Source organism: Petromyzon marinus, unplaced genomic scaffold (genome assembly GCF_048934315.1).
Source record: "Petromyzon marinus isolate PM22_M1 ecotype Great Lakes invasive population unplaced genomic scaffold, UKy_Petmar_22M1.pri1.0 PM_G_Scaffold_34, whole genome shotgun sequence".
Taxonomy (NCBI): domain Eukaryota; kingdom Metazoa; phylum Chordata; class Hyperoartia; order Petromyzontiformes; family Petromyzontidae; genus Petromyzon; species Petromyzon marinus.
In genome coordinates, this window is record NW_027422917.1 from 612,954 (window position 1) to 636,819 (window position 23,866).

General features: G+C 48.0%; 1 protein-coding gene across 1 annotated transcript in view; it reads right to left on the minus strand.

The window, feature by feature from the left end:
* The window catches only part of LOC142915711 (uncharacterized), a 73,684-nt gene that overhangs the window by 24,245 nt on the left and 25,573 nt on the right, over nt 1-23,866 (minus strand). Inside the window, exons 4-13 of the mRNA XM_076061406.1 lie at nt 23,514-23,567; nt 23,005-23,141; nt 22,025-22,081; nt 21,731-21,809; nt 19,325-19,420; nt 16,372-16,545; nt 15,538-15,591; nt 15,048-15,184; nt 13,514-13,570; nt 12,820-12,904 (exon numbers count right to left, since the gene is read on the minus strand). Coding sequence (XP_075917521.1) covers nt 12,820-12,904; nt 13,514-13,570; nt 15,048-15,184; nt 15,538-15,591; nt 16,372-16,545; nt 19,325-19,420; nt 21,731-21,809; nt 22,025-22,081; nt 23,005-23,141; nt 23,514-23,567 — 930 coding nt within the window. The remainder of the gene's footprint in view (nt 1-12,819; nt 12,905-13,513; nt 13,571-15,047; nt 15,185-15,537; nt 15,592-16,371; nt 16,546-19,324; nt 19,421-21,730; nt 21,810-22,024; nt 22,082-23,004; nt 23,142-23,513; nt 23,568-23,866) is intronic.

The window sequence follows — 23,866 nt, forward strand, 5'->3', positions numbered from 1 at the left end:
TCTGATCCCGTAAAACCTCCACAATATCAATGGGCCCCTGCCAGGGGCGGTGAAATTTCGGGGACGTTCCCACCGGCACCATGGGGCAGTGCAACCAGGCTTTATCTCCAACACTCCACGGCTCTCGTGGCCGCTGCCTGCCGAACAATCTTTCGTTAGCGGCTTGTCGTCGTGCCGAATTTTGCAATGCAGCCTCTCGGGCTTCCCTTAGACGTTCCAAAGCCACCTGCATCGGAGCAGGCACCGTCGTAGATTTCTCCCGTTTTCGAATTCCCAATTTCACAATAGCCGGCGCTTCCGGTTCCCGTCCATACATCAGAAAAAATGGCGAGTACCCCATTGAGGCATGCGGGGCCAATCTATACGCGGCCAGCGTCGCTGCAACATGCAGATCCCAATCATCTTGAGCGGTGTTTACTTGGTGACAAAGCATGGACGTCAGCGTCCTATGCAGCCGCTCGACCATCCCGTCAGTCTGCGGGTCGTACGGGGACGTCCGGATCTTTTTGGTCCCCAGCGAGTCACACACGTCCTTAATCAATTTTGATGAAAAATTTCTGCCTTGGTCAGTAAGCAATTGTTCTGGGGCCCCCTTATCTAATACGTATCCATTCAAGAAAGCCTCAGTGATCGACGTCGCTGACTGGTCTACTAGCGGCCATGCCATCGGCCAATGAGTTAAGTATTCCACCCTGACGAGCAAATATCTGTGCCCTCGGGGGTGGTGGGAAACGGACCCAAAATATCCAGTGCCACAATTTCGTTCACTCTCGAAACTTGAATCGATTGCAAAGGGACACGATATGGCCGTGCCGGCGCTTTCCTCCGTGCACATTCCTGGCACACTTTTACATGCTGTTTCACATCGTTAAACATTCCCGGCCAGTAAAATTCACTCCCCACCGTCAACGCGGTCTTCTTCTCCCCCAGATGCAGCAATTTCTCATGTACCTCGTTAATAAGTTTCCCCCGCAACACCTTCGGGACATTTTTGTGCTTCCACATCCCAGCGAACAAGCAACCCCTCCGTTAACATCAAAAATGGGCGATCCTCCGATCCCCTTGAACGAGAGGCACGCAGCCTCATCCTGGTCAGCGAGGAATCTTCCACCTGCAGTTGCTTCCACTGCTTCAATGACAACCCCAACAGTTCAATTTCTGCTCCAGGGATTATCCCTGGCACCCCCGAACCCGCTGCAGCGACCGTTTGCGGAACCTCCTGCAGCGGCGGGCCGCAACGCGGCGAGACCTCTTTGCACCGACACGTCTCAGCCGGTCACGGCAACCTCGACAAAGCATCCGCGTTTACATGGTGCGTCCCTTTCCTATGCTGGATCGTGAAAGAGTACTCCTGGAGAGTCTCAATCCAGCGAGCCATTTGCCCCGATGGCTGATCCACGCGCAGCGAGTACTGTAGCGCCGCGTGATCAGTGCGGATCAAAAATTCCCTGCCGTATAGATACGGTCGGTACTGGCGCACAAAATAGACAATCGCCAATAATTCCCTACGCGTCACACAGTATTTTTGCTCGGCCGGCGATAACACCCGGCTGCCATATGCCACCACTCTCTCGACGCCATCAACCATTTGTGACAAAACCACGCCTATGCCCGTATCACAGGCATCCGCGTCAAGTATAAATTACTTCGTAAAATCCGGGTATCCCAACAGCGGTGCGTCCGCCAGTGCGGCCCGCAACGCTTCAAACGATTTTTGTTCAGCAATCCCCCATTGAAACTTTACACCTTTCCCGGTCAGCGTATGCAATGGTCGAGCAATCGTGGCAAAATCCTTAAAGAACCGCCGATAATACGACGCAAAGCCCACAAAGCTACGCACTTCCCCTGCTGTTTTCAGCACTGGCCATGTACGCACACAACTCGTCTTTTCCGGATCAGTGGCCACTCCTGACGCACTAACGACGTGCCCCAAATACTTCACCGATGTTCTCAACAATTGGCACTTCTGTGGTTTAAATTTCAATCCAGCGCGCCGCACTCTGCCAAAAACGGCGCGCAGCCGTTGCAAATGTTCATCACATCATCTAAATATATCAAGCATGACTCCCACTGCAGGTCTGACAACACAAGTTCCATTAATCGCTGGAAGGTCGCCGGCGTTGAGTGGAGTCCCATCGGGAGCACGTTAAATTGATACAATCCTTGTGGTGTCGGAAATGCCGTTTTAGGTCTTGACTCTTTATCCAGGGGCAATTGCCAAAAGCCCGACAACAAATCGAGGGTCGAAAATATTCTGGCGCCGGACAGGGCGTCCAGCGAATCATCAATTCGTGGAAGCGGGTATGCTTCCGCCACCGAAACTTTATTTAATTTCCGATAGTCAACACAAAATCGCATGGTTCCGTCACGTTTTTTAACGAGGACAATAGGGGCCCCCCACGGGCTGGACAATGGGGCGATAATATCCTGCTCTAGCATTTCGTCAACAGATCGCCGAATACATTCTTTCTCAAGAGGACCTACACGATATGAATTTAACCTGATCGGGGGTGCGTTCCCTGTGTCAATACGATGCTGCAACAACGTCGTTCGACCCACGTATTTCCCTGAACTGAACACATCCTTAAATTCCACTAGCAACGCATGCAACCTCGACCGTTGCACAGGCGATAACTCTGGGTTTTGTTTGTAAAGATCCCTTAACCATTCCGGATCGTCCTCCTCCCTTGACAACATTTCATCCTGCCCCTTAGCAAAACATGTTTTTGTTTCTGGACCCGGCGCACCCGTTGCGTGCACCAACGTAGTGCCCCCTTGAATAACAACCTCTTCGTGCCCCGCGTTTACAATTTGAATGAAGGGATCACAATATTTGAGGGTGTCAACAGCACAATATTTGAGGGTGTCAACAGCACTCCCTCCTGTAGCTCATCCCAAGGCAATTCCTTCTTTAACCGTAGCGGTACCAATATTTGCGATGCAGGCGGGACGCGCACGGTGCGGCTCACCATGGCCTGCACCACAGCGTTCGTCACCGAAAATTTCGAAGTGTCCCCAAAAAATTCATACATTTCCCCGACGGTAATTCCAAACAACCTTTTTCCACTGAAATCTTAATTGGCATCTTTTGCAAAAAATCCGTGCCCAACAAACATGGTACCGCCAAGGCCGTTGAAACCAAAACACTTCCTGTCACAATAACCTCCCCAATTTGAATTGTCGCAACCACGCAGCCCATAATGCCCAAACTACCCCCGTTTGCCGCTACACATAGCCCTTCCACTGGCGCTAACGATCCAGGCGACGTCGGCAGCGACCGAAAAGTTTGCAACAAAATGAGAGTTGCCGATGCCCCGGTATCCACAATAACCCCTACGATAACACCTTGAATACATGCCATCACATCCGACGATCCCGGCGCGGCCCCCAACACACGATGTACCAACGCGCCCCACATATCCCGGCTATGCGTACTATCCGAACCCGATGAATACGGTTGAGATGACGCGGATGAGTGATGTGGATAGGGCGGCCGTGTATTGAATGCATCTCGACTCACCCGGGATCCTTGGTCTTGGGGGAACCGCCCGCCGTAGTTGTTCGGCGTCCACGGAGGACCACCTCTTCGTCTCCAGCAGTCGCGGGCGAGATGACTCCTCCGCCCGCACTCGTAGCATGTCCGATGCACGCCGTCTCCATATGCCCTGGGACGACGCCGTCGGTCTCCGGTCGACACTCCGGCCGCCGCTGCCATCGGCGGCGCCTCGTCCACCACCACCGCCACCGTGCTCACAGCCCTGGCAGGGTTCGTCAGCGACGGCTGCGCTACCGCCGCCGCTGGTTCGTCTCGTATATCAAGGTTGACTTGTATGTTCCTGGCGATCAGCAACGATGACACGTCGTCGTCATCATGCTTGTCCGGGAGTGACAAGACGACTTTCAGTTCCTTTGCCAGCTGTAACATCTTCTCTTGCAGCAGGGAGTCCCAGCCCTCCTCGTCCATCGCCGGGTACGCAACCTGGGCGAGGGCCAGCAAGGTGCTGCGAAATGCCAGGGGGGACTCCGTGGCCTCCCGTTTCCTCTGTTGAAATCGACGTTTGGCGACCGACCGCGGCTCGTAGACCTTCCTCATTGCCGCAATAGCACCGTCCAATGTTTTTTCTGAAAGCGGCAGGGAGTCCGTTAAAAGTCGCCAAGGAGTCGTCATCCAATGCCGTCGGCAGTGCTCGTAACGCGGCACTCTCCGTCCACTTCAGGGACTCGTAAGCCGCACGGAATCTTCGTATGAATGCTGTCCAATCTCCCAACTTGGCCTCTAATCGTTGTACATGTAGCCGTCGTGGCGGACCCTCCGACTGGTCGTCTTCATCGTCATCTTCTTCCAACCGCTCTGGCTGAGCGGCAACCTCCGGTGGTGGACCCGGTACGGGTAGTTGAATGCGGTTCTCTGTCAAGAAGTTCTGGAATTCCTCCGACAACTTCTCCATTCTGGCCTCCCACTGGGTCATGAGGACTCGCCAATCCTCCGGCAATCCCGGGCCTTCAGCACCACCCAAACCGCTGTCACCGTCCGGAGTACTGCCGGCCATCTGGCCGGGCTGCAAATCGTCGTTGTCGCTGTCGCCGCCCGAGTCCACTGGCACATTTCTCTTCTTTTCCGCTTTCCTTGACATCGTGGCGTGTTCCGTACTTTTTCTGACACCAAATATAGTGCCGTGAATTCACTCGGACGACAACCGTCTCTTTTTCCGCCGTCACTTTTATTACATCGTTCCGTACACACAGTAATTCTCTCCGTGCTCCGCTAACTCGGACACTCCGATTTACTTCAGCATCGTCCGTGCATCACCTTCCACACACAGTGTTTCTTCGCCTATCTCTTCACACACAGTGTCTTCCCTTCTACACACAGTGGTTCGTCTTCTATCTCTTCCACACACAGTGGTTCATCTTCTATCTCTTCCACACACAATGGTTCGTCGTCTATCTCCTCACACACAGTATCGCCGCTATCTCTTCACACGCAGTGACTTCCATCTATTCACACACAGTGACTCTATCTATCTCCGCTAACGCTGACTCTCCCTATCGCTATTTACTGTCTTTGGGGTCCGGCTCTCTTATCTATTCTTCCCTAACATTTCCAGCTGTCTTCTCCGTATCTCTTCACCTCTCGCCAACAACTGCCCAGCAACAACTTCCCAGCAGCAACTCTCCAACAGCAACCACCAACAGCAACTCCCCTCCGTTCAAACCACCTCGCGTTTGATCCCCTCTCGCATTAGCCTTAATTAATTGCCACGTGGCTCGCTGGCCGTTTCCCGCCAGCCCACACCTGTCCCCCTCATCAGACATTCCGACGCCACCACTTAACGCTAACAGCCTCTCGACCAATCACAGCCCTCGTGCCATGACTCCCTTAATTACTTTGGTTTGTTTACGGCACTTGCGACTCGACCACCTGTTCGACCTCGTGTGACCCGTTCTCCTTGTCTGTCTGTATGTACTGTACATGGCCAATTCCTATGCGCATTATCTACTCCACTACACCTTGAATAAAGGTGTCAGTTTTTGTGCCAGTTAAAAGGGTAAAATCTATTACTATAGGCCTGCCATTCATTCTCGGCAAGCTCTTCGTCATAAATAGAAGACTGTAAGACGGTGCCCAGTGACAAAACTACGGCCCACATTGCAAATCACTGTGGCCTTGCGCTCCTTCAACGGAGGAACAGCAAAACTAAACGAACTCTCTCCTGAAGCCCCCTTTCGTGGAGAGCAGACCTCGACAAATTGGCATTTAGGTCCTGACCACATTTTCATCATACGCAGGGATGTAATAAACATAGTTGATGCTTCCATGTCGTAATTACATTACAATGTGTCCATGCTGAAATTACATACAAATGCATGCATTCTTCATTTGAAGTGTCACATTGTATTATTGCTCTATAATTGTCATGCTTTTTAATGTCACGAGTGTATACCAATATACGTAGGTCTGTATCGAGAGCTCAACTCATGTTACGCTCTAATTAGGCTCACGATTCCAGGTTGTTCCATTTGCAATGAATAAAAAAAAACACTGCCACACGTTCAGCTTGTTACATTGCAAAAATATGCAGGGGACGCTCGATCCCATGGGAACTTGGTGACAAATTGCTAATTGCTCAGGCTGCCAAGTATCATGGGAGATCATTAGAGAATGCATAAAACTCACCCGGTCCACACAATCGTGAACATTGGCTCTTGCCACATCTTTAGGGATTGTTTTGATTAACAAAGCACCTCACAATTCGCTTGGCCAGCCCTTTACTTAATTACACGTATAATATGACAGTAGCGGACGTTACAACTTGTTACTTGATTACATCAAGTGTTGATTATATTCATATCAGGTAAGAGCAATTCATACGTAACATTAAAAAAATAGCAATTGTTATGCAAACTAGGGGCATGAGTGGCACGGTGGTTACCACACCGCAAGTTTATCCATCGGCCCGAGTTCAATTACAGTTGTAAGCTATATGTGTTCTCATATAATATGGTAGTTATTCTTTGGGTCTTTCGGTAAAGCCACGTAGATAGAAACAAATATGGTAGCTGCTTTCCTGAAGAACTGCGCGGTATGGAAACATCGCGTTATAACAACTTAAATGGTGGTAAATCACAATCCGCGATAACACGTGAGATGCGTATGCAAGCTGAACAAAGACTTGATGCACGTGGGTAGTATCCAGAAGCATCCCACCATGCGTGATGCTACGCAGAAACAGCCATAGATCCGCTTATTCCAACTCGCACGACGAAGTTCTGTTCACTCAACCGCGTTGTATACAATTTGCAGGAAAGCGCAGCGGGAAACTTAGGGATGGCGAACCAAGCGCGCTCGCAAAACCGTCACGTACCACTTGGTGCAGATTTATTTTTTCGTGCTGCCGGTGTTTCCGTACAATGGCGAAAAACGCGTTCTTGATTATTATGACCAGTCACGTGGTGCAGAACCTCATGCTCAAGGTCCGAGTCCCATTGTGTATGGCTTACACGCTCGCGAGTTCAGAGAGACACTTGTAAGGGTGTTCTGTACCAATAGACGCGTTGGGGAGGTTAACAATCGACTCATTTTTTCCCGTTCCATTTGACGATAGCGGAATAATAAACGGCAAGTTGCGACAACCGGTGTCCCTCGATTTACGAACGTTCGGCTCACGACATTTGGCGCTCACGCAATGACTCTTTGGTTCTATTCGGTAAAGTCACGTAGGTCAAAAAATAAAATAACAAAAATCACGACGTTTCGGCCACAACACAAGCGGCCTTCATCAGGTGAAGGGAGCGTGCTGTCATGAGGACAGCGTTGGAGTGAAAACAGCCAAGCCCAGGTCGCGTCCTTTAAGTCGTGTGGGAGGAAGCAAAACGCTTTGACAAAGAAATTTGCTCACGCAATTGTACAAATTACGGACACTTTTCGATTCACGAAATCGATTTTCCACGTGAACGAAATTTCACACTGCACGCGTCACCGGATCAATCGAGAACAGGCCGTGAGGCTGCGTCATCCATCCACTAGAGAGTCTCAGCATCCCTACAGCATGTCAACTTTCCAGTCATTCCAACATGCAGAGATTTTTACGAGTTATAGTAATAGGTTTTACCCTTTTAACTGGCACAAAAACTGACACCTTTATTCAAGGCATCATGTTTGCAATAACCACAACACAAGCAGTCAAAATGCAAACAAAAGAGACAACTCTGATAATAACATGCACTGTCCTTGAATTTGATTGGTCCACACCCGAGACAGCTTTTCTTAGAGCCTAGTCTCCATTGGTGTTGGACCAGAAGACGCCAAAAGGCGTACAACTCAAAAACAGCGCACTATCAGAGTATTGAGGTGCTTGGGGTGAGCCATTATGAGTCCTCCTTTGCCAGTAACAAGATATAGGAAGAGGTTTTACCCTTTTAACTGGTTAATTCTTTTTCGTCTTCGCTTTAACTTTAATATACATTTGTTTGGTATTTGTGTTCTCTATTGTAGTTTTTGTTGCGCTGTGACAAGCGATATAGGTGTGTATTTTTTTAGGTTAGGAGTAGAGTTGGAGTGGCTGTCCGAAACGCATCCCGAAAATTAAATGAAAGTGGGAAAATCGTTAAATTTACGCAATTGTGTTTTCCGCGTGTTTTAAGTCCTTTTTTTCTTTTAAGAACGCCATCCCTTTTGTAAATCGAAGGACCTGCAATGATGTGCAAGTACAAAATAACAAAGAAACTGACATTTGTCAAACACATTGTCCTAAAGAGGATGAACTTGAGTTTCAGGAATTGCTCATTGCTAAACTGCCCATAGAATGGCTTTGCATTTTAGTGGCAATGCTATACATCCAGAAATATTCCCACTTCCTCCGATTGTGGCCGATGTTAATGACCAAATATTACATTGAAATCATTGTGATAGCTATTTTTACGGGCAAGGTTATTTCATGAATTCGTGATTAACTGTTTTTTTTCCCGTTTTGCATAAGTAAAAATGATTTAAGAAAATTAATGGTTCACATCTTTACGCAATATGCTTACATAATAATGTTGCAGTGTATAGTGTGCTATAAAATGTCACATGCATGCTTGTAAATCATCTCAGATTTAATTAAACGATTGTTTTGCTTTATAGCATATCCGCCCTCGTCACTGAACCGCCAATTCAATGAAAAAATCAATTCCATAAAAAAAAATACGAAGTGTTTTCTTGCTCACATAAAAAGCATCCAGTGACTCTCATCACCAATGCCAGCAACCAAACAAGGTGAAATTTGCACATTCCCATAATGGGGGGCTACGTTTGTTCACAGGATGAAAACTTTTCAATCATCAGCATCAGCAGCTATGCCCAAATAACCCAGAATGTACCCGATCTAGTGAAATCCTGGAAGATAATCAGGTTTTAACTTGGATGTTGCTGGCGCAGTGCTGACCACACGCATAGCAGGTTGGCATGGGCAGCTGCAGGGGTGCAAGGTGGTCAGCTGAAGGATCCATTGTTGTACTGTACTTATATGCTCTACTCGCACTTGTGCTCATCCATTTTGTGTTCCGCTTTCTGTCTCGCAGCGAAATTCCCAACGTGTGCGATTGTTACATTTGATTTGTCAGTGTGAGTTCCGTTCCTGATCATTGTTTCTGATCACTCGCAAGACAATTGAGAGATGGACATTGGAAGGCCTTCTTCCAGAAGCGGATAGAGAATGACTTTGATGATAAGTCATTTGACTCTCAATTCTATTTCACATTTGCTTGGTTATGGTATTTACTAAAATGCAAAATAACCCTCGAAGCTTTGTTTATCATTCAAATAATTTGAAACGAGCATGCAACCAAGATTTTGCTGCATGTTGTTTTATTTGCATGTTTCATTTATAGGCTGCTATATACTGGTGGGGAGGTGGAAAGGGAGAAGTGGGGGGGGGGGGGATTGGGAGGATTTGTGTGCTGGGGGGTGGGCAGAAGCTTGTGCAAGCTGTTTTTTCTACATAACTCAATTTACTTTCTTTCATTTGTCAAACTTGCAACATTTAAATTGTTGATTTAAAGCTTTCGTGACTGCAGGGATTCATATTCTTGGTTCTTTCGGTAAAGTCACCACCACGTAGAAGGGAAGACAATAAAATAATAGAGAATTTTATTGTTTTATATTTTTATTATTTTATTGTTTCCCTTCTAGCGAGAATTTTATTGTTTTATATTTTTATTATTTGATTGTTTCCCTTCTACGTGACTTTACCGAAAGAACCAAGAATTTGCAACATTTAGTTGATATACTAAGCGACCTCTCACGGTCTTTACATAACGTCTTGACATGTAACCTACTCCGATCATTTGTCCCCAAGTTAAAATCGCCCTAAATGCATGGAAATAATTTGACACAGCACCCACGACCACTGAAAATAAGAATGCTTGATTAAAGCACTGATGTGCGTTTATTGTTGTAACTGTTGACGATGAAAAAAGAAGCAATCCGAGCACAAAGCAACACATGGATGCACATGCAATCAGGGAATCATGTCGCAGCTCCGATTATAGCACGGTTGGCTACGTACAGTGTGAAAGACGTTCTCCACGCATACTAAATTTAATTTCACATTTGTAACGTATTTGTTGCGCAAGGTGAAAAAAATATTAACAGATGTGCACACGTATGTATTAGAATGTGAATCAATTATTGCATTATCCAGTTCATATCATGTACTCGGCAATGACACACAATGTTTGCTTTGTGATTGTATATTATGGATATTTTTTGGTCTATAATACGGTATCTTCCTCCACATTTTCAATAAGCTAAGCAATGAGAGATCAGCACATATAAATCATTAAAAGATCATTGTTTACCCAAGCTCATATTTAGTGTATCGTGATGTTGATGAAGATATATTATTGTTGTTACATGCAAGTGCTGTTGCTGAACAACTGAGAGATCAAAACAATGTCCATTAGCAAATTAATCTCCTGAACAACATCATATGGTGGGACCAGAATTATTTGTAAAGTAACCATTGTTAACAGGCATGGCAGTCAAAGAATGTAACGCATCAGTTGGGAGATGGAGCAATGAAATCAGCTCGTGTGCAGGTCATAGTTGGATTATTACATCATAGCATCGTCAAAGGTGGTGGGTTGGGGAGGCCTCCATTCATTGACCATGGCTGATGATGATGACGATGATGATATATAAAGGTGTCTCAGTTTTAGTATTTGATTCCTTGCTGATTTTGTACGTTTGCTCACTGATAAACAAATTATCAGTCTATAATTTTAATGGTAGGTGTATTTGAACAGTGAGAGACAGAAAAACAACAAAAAAATCCAGAAAAACGCATGTTAATAATGTTATAAATTAATTTGCATTTTAATGAGGGAAATAAGTATTTGACCCCCTCTCAATTAGAAAGATTTTTGGCTCCCAGGTGTCTTTTATACAGGTAACGAGCTGCGATTAGGAGCACACTCTTAAAGGGAGTGCTCCTAATCTCAGCTTGTTACCTGTATAAAAGACACCTGTCCACAGAAGCAATCAATCAATCAGATTCCAAACTCTCCACCATGGCCAAGACCAAAGAGCTCTCCAAGGATGTCAGGGACAAGATTGTAGACCTACACAAGGCTGGAATGGGCTACAAGACCATTGCCAAGCAGCTTGGTGAGAAGGTGACAACAGTTGGTGCGATTATTCGCAAATGGAAGAAACACAAAAGAACTGTCAATCTCCCTCGGCCTGGGGCTCCATGCAAGTTCTCACCTCGTGGAGTTGCAATGATCATGAGAACGGTGAGGAATCAGCCCAGAACTACACGGGAGGATCTTGTCAATGATCTCAAGGCAGCTGGGACCACAGTCACCAAGAAAACAATTGGTAACACACTACGCCGTGAAGGAAATCCTGCATCGCCCGCAAAGTCCCCCTGCTCAAGAAAGCACATATACATGACCATCTGAAGTTTGCCAATGAACATCTGAATGATTCAGAGGACAACTGGGTGAAAGTGTTGTGGTAAGATGAGACCAAAATGGAGCTCTTTGGCATCAACTCAACTCGCCGTGTTTGGAGGAGGAGGAATGCTGCCTATGACCCCAAGAACACCATCCCCACCGTCAAACATGGAGGTGGAAACATTATGCTTTGGGGGTGTTTTTCTGCTAAGGGGACAGAACAACTTCACTGCATCAAAGGGACGATGGACGGGGCCATGTACCGTCAAATCTTGGGTGAGAACCTCCTTCCCTCAGCCAGGGCATTGAAAATGGGTCGTGGATGGGTATTCCAGCATGACAATGACCCAAAACACACGGCCAAGGCAACAAAGGAGTGGCTCAAGAAGAAGCACATTAAGGTCCTGGAGTGGCCTAGCCAGTCTCCAGACCTTAATCCCATAGAAAATATGTGGAGGGAGCTGAAGGTTTGAGTTGCCAAACGTCAGCCTCGAAACCTTAATGACTTGGAGAAGATCTGCAAAGAGGAGTGGCACAAAATCCCTCCTGAGATGTATGCAAATCTGGTGGCCAACTACAAGAAACATCTGACCTCTGTAATTGCCAACAAGGGTTTTGCCACCAAGTACTAAGTCATGTTTTGCAGAGGGGTCAAATACTTATTTCCCTCATAAAAATGCAAATACATTTATTACATTTTTGAAATGCTTTTTTTTCTGGATTTTGTTGTTGTTATTCTGTCTCTCACTGTTCAAATAAACCTACCATTAAAATTATAGACTGACCATTTTTTTGTCAGTGGGCAAACGTACAAAATCAGCAGGGGATCAAATACTTTTATCCCTCACTGTACATTGTTATTAAAGGCAATGCATCCTATTGTTATAGTTACATTGTTATTGAAGACAATTCATCATATTGTTATAGTTACATTGTTATTTAAGACAATGTATCCTATTGTTATAGTTACAATGTTATTGAAGACAATGGATCATATTGTTATAGTTACATTGTTATTGAAGACAATTCATCATATTGTAATAGTTACATTGTTATTGAAGACAATGTAACCTATTGTAATAGTTACATTGTTATTGAAGACAATGTATCCTAGTGTTATAGTTACATTGTTATTAAAGACAATGCATCATATTGTTACAGTTACATTGTTATTAAAGACAATGCATCCTAGTGTAATAGTTACATTGTTATTGAAGACAATGCATCATATTGTTATTATCAGAGCCATGTGTGTTTGCATGTTCACCCATTCACCCACCACTCACCCACGCACTTAGTCAACCACCATCGCCCCACTCTCCCCCCACTCTCCCCCCACCCTCCCCCCACTCTCCCCCCACTCTCCCCCCCCACCCCCACTCTCAGCTTCTTCTCCTTAGCGATTCTCTCCGCCCTGAGCGCTGCCACCTGGACAGGTGACAGCGGCGTCTCGTAGCTGATACCGCTGCAACAACATCAACAACATCAACAACACCATCAATAACATCAATAACATCAACAACACCATCAACAACATCAACAACACTATCAATACCATCAATAACATCAGTAACATCAAAAACACCATCAACAACATCAACAACATAAAGAACACCATCAACAACAATCAACAACATCAACAACACCATCAATAACATCAACAACATCAAAAACACCATCAACAACATCAACAACACCATCAATAACATCAACATCAAAAACACCATCAACAACATCAACAACACTATCAACAACATCAACAACATCAACAACATCAACACCATAAACAACACTATCAATAGCATCAACACCATCAACACGATCAACAACATCAAAACCATCAACAACACCATCAACAACACCATCAACACCATCATCAACACCATCAACACCATCATCAACACCATCATCAACACCATCATCAACACCATCAACACCATCATCAACACCATCATCAACACCATCAACACCATCATCAACACCATCATCAACACCATCATCAACACCATCAACACCATCATCAACACCATCAACACCATCACCATCATCACCATCAGCGGTGTGGGGTGCTCACCTCTCCGACGGCACCGACACACGCTTGGGATTCTTCTGGAAGAGATTTGTCCCCAACCTGAAAAGAGCGCAGCACACACACACACAGTCACACACACGCACGCAGACACACACACACACACGCACGCAGACACACACACATGCACAGACACACACACGCACGCACGCAGACGCACACACGCACGCACGCAGACACACACACATGCACAGACACACACACGCACACGCACGCAGACACACACACATGCACAGACACACGCACGCAGACACACACACATGCACAGACACACACACACACACGCAGACACACACACATGCACAGACACACACGCACGCACGCAGACACACACGCACACGCACGCAGACACACACACATGCACAGACACACGCACGCAGATACACAGACATGCACAGACACACGCACGCACGCACGCAGACACACACACGTAGACACACGCACGCGCACGCACGCACACGCGACGTCAGAGGGAGCGGGTGAGTGAGTGGATGAGCGGGTGGGTGGGTGAGTTTGTGGGTGAGTGAGTGGGTGAGTGAGTGGGTGGGTAGGCGAGTGAGTGGGTGAGTGAGTGGGTGGGTGAGTGGGTGGAAGAGTGTGTGTGTGGGTGGGTGGGCGGGTGAGTGGGTGAGTGGGCGGGTGAGTGAGTGGATGAGTGAGTGAGTGGGTGGGTGGGTGGGTGAGTGGGTGGGTGAGTGGGTGAGTGAGTGGGTGGGTGGGTGAGTGGGTGAGTGAGTGGGTGGATGGGTGGGTGAGTGGGTGGGTGGGTGGGTGAATGGGTAGGTGAGTGGGTGGGTGAGTGAGTGAGTGGGTGAGTGAGTGGGTGGGTGGGTAGGCGAGTGAGTGGGTGAGTGAGTGGGTGGGTGAGTGGGTGGAAGAGTGTGTGTGTGGGTGGGTGGGCGAGTGGGTGGAAGAGTGTGTGTGTGGGTGGGTGGGCGAGTGAATGGGTGAGTGAGTGGGTGGGTGGGTGAGTGAGTGGGCGGGTGAGTGAGTGGATGAGTGAGTGAGTGGGTGGGTGAGTGGGTGAGTGGATGAGTGAGTGAGTGGGTGGGTGAGTGGGTGAGTGTGTGGGTGGGTGGGCGAGTGAGTGAGTGAGTGGGTGGGTGGGTGAGTGGGTGGGTGAGTGGGTGAGTGAGTGGGTGAGTGGGTGAGTGAGTGGGTGAGTGGGTGGGTGGGTGAGTGAGTGGGTAGGTGAGTGGGTGGGTGAGTGGGCGGGTGAGTTGGTGAGTGAGTGGGTGGGTGAGTGAGTGGGTGGGTGGGTGAGTGAGTGGGTGAGTAAGTGAGTGGGTGAGTGAGTGAGTGGGTGAGTGAGTGGGTGAGTGAGTGGGTGGGTGAGTGAGTGGATGAGTAAGTGAGTGGGTGAGTGAGTGAGTGGGTGGGTGAGTGAGTGGGTGGGTGAGTGAGTGGATGAGTAAGTGAGTGGGTGAGTGAGTGGGTCGGTGAGTGAGTGAGTGAGTGGGTGAGTGAGTGAGTGAGTGGGTGAGCGAGTGAGTGGGTGGGTGAGCGTGCGGGCACCCACACGGGTTTGAGTGACATCCTGCGCTTGGCAGCGCTGCTCCGCGCCAGCTCAAACTTGGCAGAGAAGAGCTCCGTCTGAGTCGTGTGCTCGTCCTGCGCGAAGATCTGGCTGGTGCACAGCGGCTGCCTGCTCTTCGTCTACGCGGGGAGGGAGGGAAGGGAGGGGGAGGGAGGGAAGCAGTCAAATGATCATCACCACCACCACCATGAGACCCACTACAGCCATCATCATCGCCGCCATCACCATCACCACCACCATGAGACCCACTTAGCGCACCTGCTCACCCGCTCACTCGCCTACTCACCCGCTCACCCGCGGCTCGCTCGCCCACTCACCCACCCACCCACTCACCCACCCGCTCACCCCTCTCACCCACCCACCCGCTTGCCCGCCTGCCCACTCACCCACCAACCCACCCGCTCACCCACCCGCTCGCCCATTCACCCACCCGCTCACCCACTCACCAGTGGCTCGCTCACCAGCCACTCACCTTGTAGACGCCTTTGGTCTTCTGCTTCTTCTTGGGGTGGAAGTCGTAGAGGAGCTGGGGGAGACATTGAAGGCACGAAGATGGTCAGCAGCTCACCACCACCGTCACCATGGTGATGGTGAGCTCACCACCACCATGGTGACAGTCAGCTCACCACCACCGTCACCATGGTGACAGTCAGCTCACCACCACCACCGTCACCACCATCACCATCACCATGGTGACAGTCAGCTCACCATCACCGTCACCATGGTGACAGTCCGCTCACCATCACCGTCAGCTCACCATCACTATGGTGACAGTCAGCTCACCACCACCGTCACCATGGTAACAGTCAGCTCACCATCACCGTCACCACGGTGACAGTCAGCTCGTCACCACCATCACCGTCACCACGGTGACAGCTCACCATCACCGTCACCACCACCACTGTCACCATGGTGATAGTCAGCTCACCCACTCACTCACCCAGCCACCCACTCACCCATTCACCCATTCACCCACCCACCAACCCACTTACCCACCCACCCCCCCACCCAGCCACCCACTCACCCACTCACTAACCCACCCACTCACTCACCCACCCACTCACCAAACAACCCACCCACCCATCCACGCCTCACTCACTCACCCACGCAGCCACCCACTCACCCACCCACCCACTCACCCATGCACTCACTCACTCACCCAGCCACCCACTCACCCACTCACTAACCCACCCACTCACTCACCAACCTACCCACTCACCCATTCACCCACCCACCAACCCACCCACTTACCCACCCACCCCCCCACTAGCCACCCACACACCCACTCACTTACCCACCCACCCACCTTGCCATCCTCGCGTGGCACCACAACGGCCTCGTAGCGCGAGCGGCAGTGCTTGGGTGAGCGGTAGACGCGGCTCACCACGTTCACCACATCGCTCACCAGCTCCCAGTTGGGGGTGTGCGCCGGGGACACCGGGGCCAGGTTCAGCGGCAGCTCCAGCAGCTGCTGGATCGCCTGGTGAGGAGACACGGAGGGAGGGGGGGGGGGTTGGTGGGTGGGTGGGTGAGTAGTTGGGTGAGTGCGTGGGTGGGTGGGTGAGTGGGTGAGTGAGTGGGTGGGTGGGTGGGTGAGTGAGTGAGTGAGTGGGTGGGTGAGTGGGTGGGTGAGTGGGTGAGTGAGTGGGTGGGTGGGTGAGTAGTTGGGTGAGTGGGTGGGTGAGTAGTTGGGTGAGTGGGTTGGTGGGTGAGTGGATGAGTGAGTAGGTGAGTGGGTGGGTGGGTGAGTGGGTGAGTGAGTGGGTTGGTGGGTGAGTGGGTGGGTGAGTGGGTGAGTGAGTGAGTGGGTTGGTGGATGAGTAGTTGGGTGGGTGAGTGGGTTGGTGGGTGAGTGGGTGGGTGGGTGAGTGAGTGGGTGGGTGAGTGGGTGAGTGAGTGGGTGGGTGAGTGGGTGGGTGGGTGAGTGAGTAGTTGGGTAGGTGAGTGGGTTGGTGGGTGAGTGGATGGGTGAGTGGGTGGGTGAGTGGGTAAGTTTGTGTGTGTGTGTGTGTCTGTGGTCCGGCATGCCTAAACAGCTTTTGTTCTGCCGGATAGAGGGGGCTAAACGGGCGCGGCCCGGGCCAGAGAAGAGATGGAGTGATGTGGTACAGGAAGACGTGGAGCTGAGTGGACTTGCCGATGACTGGTACCAGTATTTTCAAGATCGGATTTGTTGTTGAAAGTGGTTGCGCAATTGGCGGTTTGGAGTGTCCGTCTAAGGCTTTGATGGTCTTCCAAAGTTTTGATGAGTTTTGGCGGTGGTCAAAAGATTCGACAAACTCGTGCCAGCGTTCCCTGTTTTGGCTTGATTGATTAGCTTTGTGATTTCAATATTGAAGGCCGGGAGGATTTGTGGTGATGTAGGATTTTTTGTCCTAATGGTGTTCCGTTGGTTTATTAGCGTTGAGGCTTGTTTAGGGAGGCAGGGAAGGTGTTGCTTGCAGCAACCCCCCAGCGATGGTGTGCTTGGTGGTAGTCGCGATGATGTTTCTGAAATTATTTTCAGAGTTATGTGCGGATGTGTGGCTATGGTTGATGTTGTCGGTGAATAATTATTCTGAATCATAAGTGAAAAGTGGCCAGTTTCCTTTTTTAAAGTTGTGATACAAGCGGTTTTTAGGATTTAAATGTAGATTTAAAGCTTCCGTGACTGCAGGGATTCATATTCTTGGTTCTCTCGGTAAAGTCACCACCACGTAGAAGGGAAACAATAAAATAATAAAAATACGTTAAAAAAATAATTCTCACGACGTTTGCAATCATCATAAAAAACGCCATTTTTTTTCAAATCTTCTCGCTGTGGATTTCACACCTGCTGATGATGATTGCTTGTTTGTTTAGCAATCGAAACGTCATGAGAATGTTATTGTTTTTATTATTTTATTATTTCTCTTCTATGTGACTTTACCAAAAGCATCGAGTGAACGGTTTTTAGGAGTTTGTGAATGTTTGGCGGCATTGAGGGTCAACGCAATAGGTGGGCGGTCGGCTCCAAGGGCCTCAAAAAGACTCGCCAGTCGATTGATGAAAGGAGTTTTCCTGACGCTATTGAAGGGCAAGATGATGACGGAACTCTGGTTTGATTCTTTTCATCGAGTACCCCATAGGGGGAGCCGTTCAAGATACCGGCCATGAGGTCGCCACGTGCATCGGGGAGGGGAAGACTGCGGCCTTTTTTTGTGGGCGTCGAAATCTCCAATAACAATTGAGTCGTCGTTTGGTAAAAGTCGATATATATTGAACTCATAGTTGCGAGGGCAAGACCTCGTCGCCGAGATGTAGACGTTGATTAAGGTGAGCGGGCCCAGACGGGATTTGATACGGACGCTTAAGACTTCTGCGGTGATATCACAATGAGGCATTGGGATTTTAATATCTTCAAATTGAATGCTGTCGTGGATGAGGTAAAGGGAGACCGCCACCGGCTGTTGGTCGGTCTCTCTTACGGAGGAAAGTGACATTTTGTAAGTCGGGGCGCGCGAGAAGTGGATTTTAATTTTGTTTCTTCGATGGCGGCTACGTCAATGGAGTTCTCTTGTAGGAAGGTGCCGGAGTTCAAGAGATTTGTCGTTGATGCCGTCGATGTTTTGGTCGAAGGATTTTAAGGTCGTTTTTGTCGTGGACGTTTCGTGTTGTGGTTGTGCAAGGTGGAGTTGTTGGAGTGGACGATTTGCAGAACCGGCCGGAATTTGAGCTGGGGATGCGGGCTAAAGCAGCGCAGCATTTGCGTTACGAAGCTTTGCAAACCGTCGTGTTGGATGGAATTTGCATTGACGTTCATGCCGCAGCCGCCACAAGGGAAAGACGTGGCCTGGATTAAAATCGACGTCCCCGGCAATAATGAGAAGCCAGCTCCAGCATGCGGGGAGGCCTGGGCTGGCTGGCGAAGTTGCCATGTTTCGATTTAAAGCTTTCGTGACTGCAAGGATTCTTTCGGTAAAGTCACGTAGAATGAAAATAAAATAATAAATTGATAAAATAAAATAAAACTTCGTGAGAATTTTATTGTGTTATTTTATTTTACCAAATTTATTATTTTATTCTCATTCTACGTGACTTTACCGCAAGAACCAAAGAAGAAGTTGCCATCAGCAAATGCTTTAGTAGCACTTGGGTCTCTCCACTTGGAACAAGCGACAACACCGCAGCGGTGGTTGTTGTCGAGCGGGTGGGTGGCCTAAACCCCTAAACCTTAACCGTGACGTAAACCCTTAAACCCTCCCCACCTCACCCACCACCCTCACCCCCCACCGCGTCACCTGCAGCAGGGCCCAGTCCTCGTTGACAAGCCACTGCGGCTGGTCGGCGGTGAGATCCGGCGGCGGCGGCCCCACACGGCCCGCGGCCGCCACGTCCTATTGTTATAGGTACATTGTTATTAAAGGCAATGCGTCCTATTGTTATGGTTACATTGTTATTAAAGACAATGCATCCTATTGTTATGGTTACATTGTTATTAAAGACAATGCATCATATTGTTATAGTTACATTGTTATTGAAGACAATACATCCTATTGTTATGGTTACATTGTTATTAAAGACAATGCATCCTATTGTTATGGTTACATTGTTATTAAAGACAATGCATCCTATTGTTATAGTTACATTGTTATTGAAGACAATACATCCTGTTGTTATGGTTACATTGTTATTAAAGACAATGCATCCTGTTGTTATGGTTACATTGTTATTAAAGACAATGCATCCTATTGTTATAGTTACATTGTTATTAAAAACAATGTATCATATTGTCATAGTTACATTGTTATTAAAGACAATGCATCCTGTTGTTATAGTTACATTGTTATTAAAGACAATGTATCATATTGTCATAGCTACATTGTTATATTCTTAGTTTTTTCGGTAAAGTCACGTTGAAGAGAAAAAACAAAACAACAAAATATATATAAAACAATAAAAAATTCTCACGACGTTTCGACCATAACTCAAACGGTCATCATCAGGTGTGTCGGTTTGCATAAATTTATTTTGAAAAGGCATATTTATTTATTTATATAAAAATAACGTTTGCGTCACGCGCAACGATTGGCTGTTTGCCAGGACTAGTCCATCTATTTTTTGAAAAGAGGAGGGGGGAGACGAAATTTGTTTTTATGTATGCTGTCTGAAAGCCACTGTAAGCGTGAACAATCAATCAAGAACTGAAATGATTTATCAAATCTTTCCAATGATTGCTAAGATAGAATCCATCTTCTCGGTTGAAATTGTCTCTGTGTTTGTATATGTGGATAGCCTCATGAACGAATCTCTCATGGAAGCCAGATGGCTTACAAAGAACCGTTTGAGTTATGGTCGAAACGTCGTGAGAATTTTTTATTGTTTTATATATATTTTGTTGTTTTGTTTTTTCTCTTCAACGTGACTTTACCGAAAAAACTAAGAATATGAATTACTGCAGTCACGAAAGCTTTAAATCAAAGCTACATTGTTATTAAAGACAATGCATCCCGTTGTTATAGTTACATTGTTATTAAAGACAATGCATCATATTGTTATAGTTATATTGTTATTAAAGACAATGCATCATATTGTTATAGTTACATTGTTATTAAAGACAATGCATCCTGTTGTTATAACTACATTGTTATCAAAGACAATGCATCCTATTGTTATGGTTACATTGTTATTAAAGACAATGTATCATATTGTTATGGTTACATTGTTATTAAAGACAATGTATCATATTGTTATGGTTACATTGTTATTGAAGACAATGTAAACATATTGTTATAGTTACAATTTATCAATTTATTATTTTATTCTCATTCTACGTGACTTTACCGAATGAACCAAAGAAGATATAGTTACATTGTTATTAAAGGCAATGCATCCTGTTTTTATGGTTACATTGTTATCAAAGACAATGTATCATATTGTTATAGTTACATTGTTATTAAAGACAATGTATCATATTGTTATAGTTCATTGTTATTAAAGACAATGCATCCTATTTTTACGGTTACATTGGTATTAAAGACAATGCATCATATCGTTATAGTTACATTGTTATTGAAGACAATGCATCACATTGTTATAGTTTCGTTGTTATCAAAGACAATGTATCCTATTGTTATGGTTACATTGTTATTAAAGACAATGTATCATATTGTTATAGTTACAATTTATCAATTTATTATTTTATTATCATTCTACGTGACTTTACCGAAAGAACCAAAGAAGATATAGTTACATTGTTATTGAAGACAATGCATCCTATTGTTACAGTTACATTGTTATTAAAGACAATGTATCCTATTGTTATAGTTAGTGTTGTTGAAGACAATGCATACTCTTTTTACGGTTACATTGTTATTAAAGACAATGCATCATATTGTTACAGTTACATTGTTATTAAAGACAATGCATCCTAGTGTTATAGTTACATTGTTATTGAAGACAATGCATACTATTTTTACGGTTACATTGTTATTAAAGACAATGCATCATATCGCTATAGTTACATTGTTATTGAAGACAATGCATCATATTGTTATTATCAGAGTCATGTGTGTTTGCATGTTCACCCATCCACCCACCACTCACCCACGCACTCAGTCACCCACCCTCGCCCCACTCTCCCCCCACTCTCCCTCCACTCCCCCCCCCCACTCTCCCCCCACTCTCCCCCCCACCCCCCCTCTCACCTTCTTCTCCTTAGCGATTCTCTCCGCCCTGAGCGCTGCCACCTGGACAGGTGACAGCGGCTTCTCGTAGCTGATACTGCTGCAACAACATCAACAACATCAACAACACCATCAATAACATCAACATCAACAACACCATCAATAACATCAACAACATCAACACCACCATCAACACCATCAACACCATAAACAACACCATCATCATCATCAACAACACCATCAACACCATCATCAACACCATCAACACCATCACCATCATCACCATCATCACCATCAGCGGTGCGAGGTGCTCACCTCTCCGACAGCACCGACACGTGCTTGGGATTCTTCTGGAAGAGATTTGTCCCCAACCTGAAAAGAGCGCAGCACACACACACAGTCACACACACGCACGCAGACACACACACACACACGCAGACACACACACACGCACGCAGACACACACACACACGCACGCAGACACACACACATGCACAAACACACACACGCACGCACGCAGACGCACACACATGCACAGACACACACACGCACACACATGCACAGACACACACATGCACGCATACGCACGCAGACACACACATGCACGCATACGCACGCAGACACACACACATGCACAGACACACGCACGCAGACACACACACGCACACACATGCACAGACACACACACGCACGCAGACACACACATGCACAGACACACGCACGCACGCAGACACACACACACACGCAGACACACACTCACACACACGCACGTAGACATACGCACACACACGCACGCACGCACACGCGACGTCAGGGTGGGCGGGTGAGTGAGTGGATGAGTGGGTGGGTGAGTTTGTGGGTGAGTGGGCGAGTGAGTGGGTGAGTGAGTGGGTGAGTGGGTGGGTGGGTGAGTGAGTGAGTGGGTGGTTGAGTGGGTGGGTGGGTGAGTGAGTGGGTGAGTGGGTGAGTGAGTGGGTGAGTGAGTAGGTGAGTGAGTGGGTGGGTGGGTGGGTGAGTGAGTGAGTGAGTGGGTGAGTGAGTGGGTGAGTGGGTGGGTGGGTGAGTGAGTGAGTGGGTGGTTGAGTGGGTGAGTGAGTGGGTGAGTGGGTGAGTGAGTGGGTGAGTGAGTCGGTGAGTGGGTGGGTGGGTGGGTGAGTGAGTGAGTGGGTGGGCGGGTGAGTGAGTGGGTGATTGAGTGAGTGAGTGGGTGAGTGAGTGAGTGGGCGGGTGAGTGAGTGGGTGAGTGAGTGAGTGGGTGAGCGAGTGAGTGGGTGGGTGAGCGTGCGGGCACCCACACGGGTTTGAGTGACATCCTGCGCTTGGCAGCGCTGCTCTGCGCCAGCTCAAACTTGGCAGAGAAGAGCTCCGTCTGAGTCGTGTGCTCGTCCTGCGCGAAGATCTGGCTGGTGCACAGCGGCTGCCTGCTCTTCGTCTACGCGGGGAGGGAGGGGAGGGAGGGAAGCAGTGAAATGATCATCATCACCACCACCATGAGACCCACTACAGCCATCATCATCGCCGCCACCACCATCACCACCACCACCACCACCATGAGACCCACTGCAGCCATCATCATCGCCGCCATCATCATCACCACCACCACCATCACCATGAGACCCACTTAGCTCACCTGCTCACCCGCTCACTCGCCTCCTCACCCGCTCACCCGCGGCTCGCTCGCCCGCTCATCTACCCACCTCCTCGCCCGCCTGCCCACTCACCCACCCGCTCACCCCTCTCACCCACCCACCCATTCACCCACCCGCTCACCTGCTAACCAGCGGCTCGCTCACCAGCCACTCACCTTGTAGACGCCTTTGGTCTTCTGCTTCTTCTTGGGGTGGAAGTCGTGGAGGAGCTGGGGGAGACATTGAAGGCATGAAGACGATCAGCAGCTCACCACCACCGTCACCATGGTGATGGTGAGCTCACCACCACCATGGTGACAGTCAGCTCACCACCACCGTCACCATGGTGACAGTCAGCTCACCACCACCATGGTGACAGTCAGCTCACCATCACCGTCAGCTCACCATCACCATGGTGACAGTCAGCTCACCATCACCGTCAGCTCACCATCAGCATGGTGACAGTCAGCTCACTACCACCGTCACCATGGTGACAGTCAGCTCACCACCACCACCGTCACCACCATCA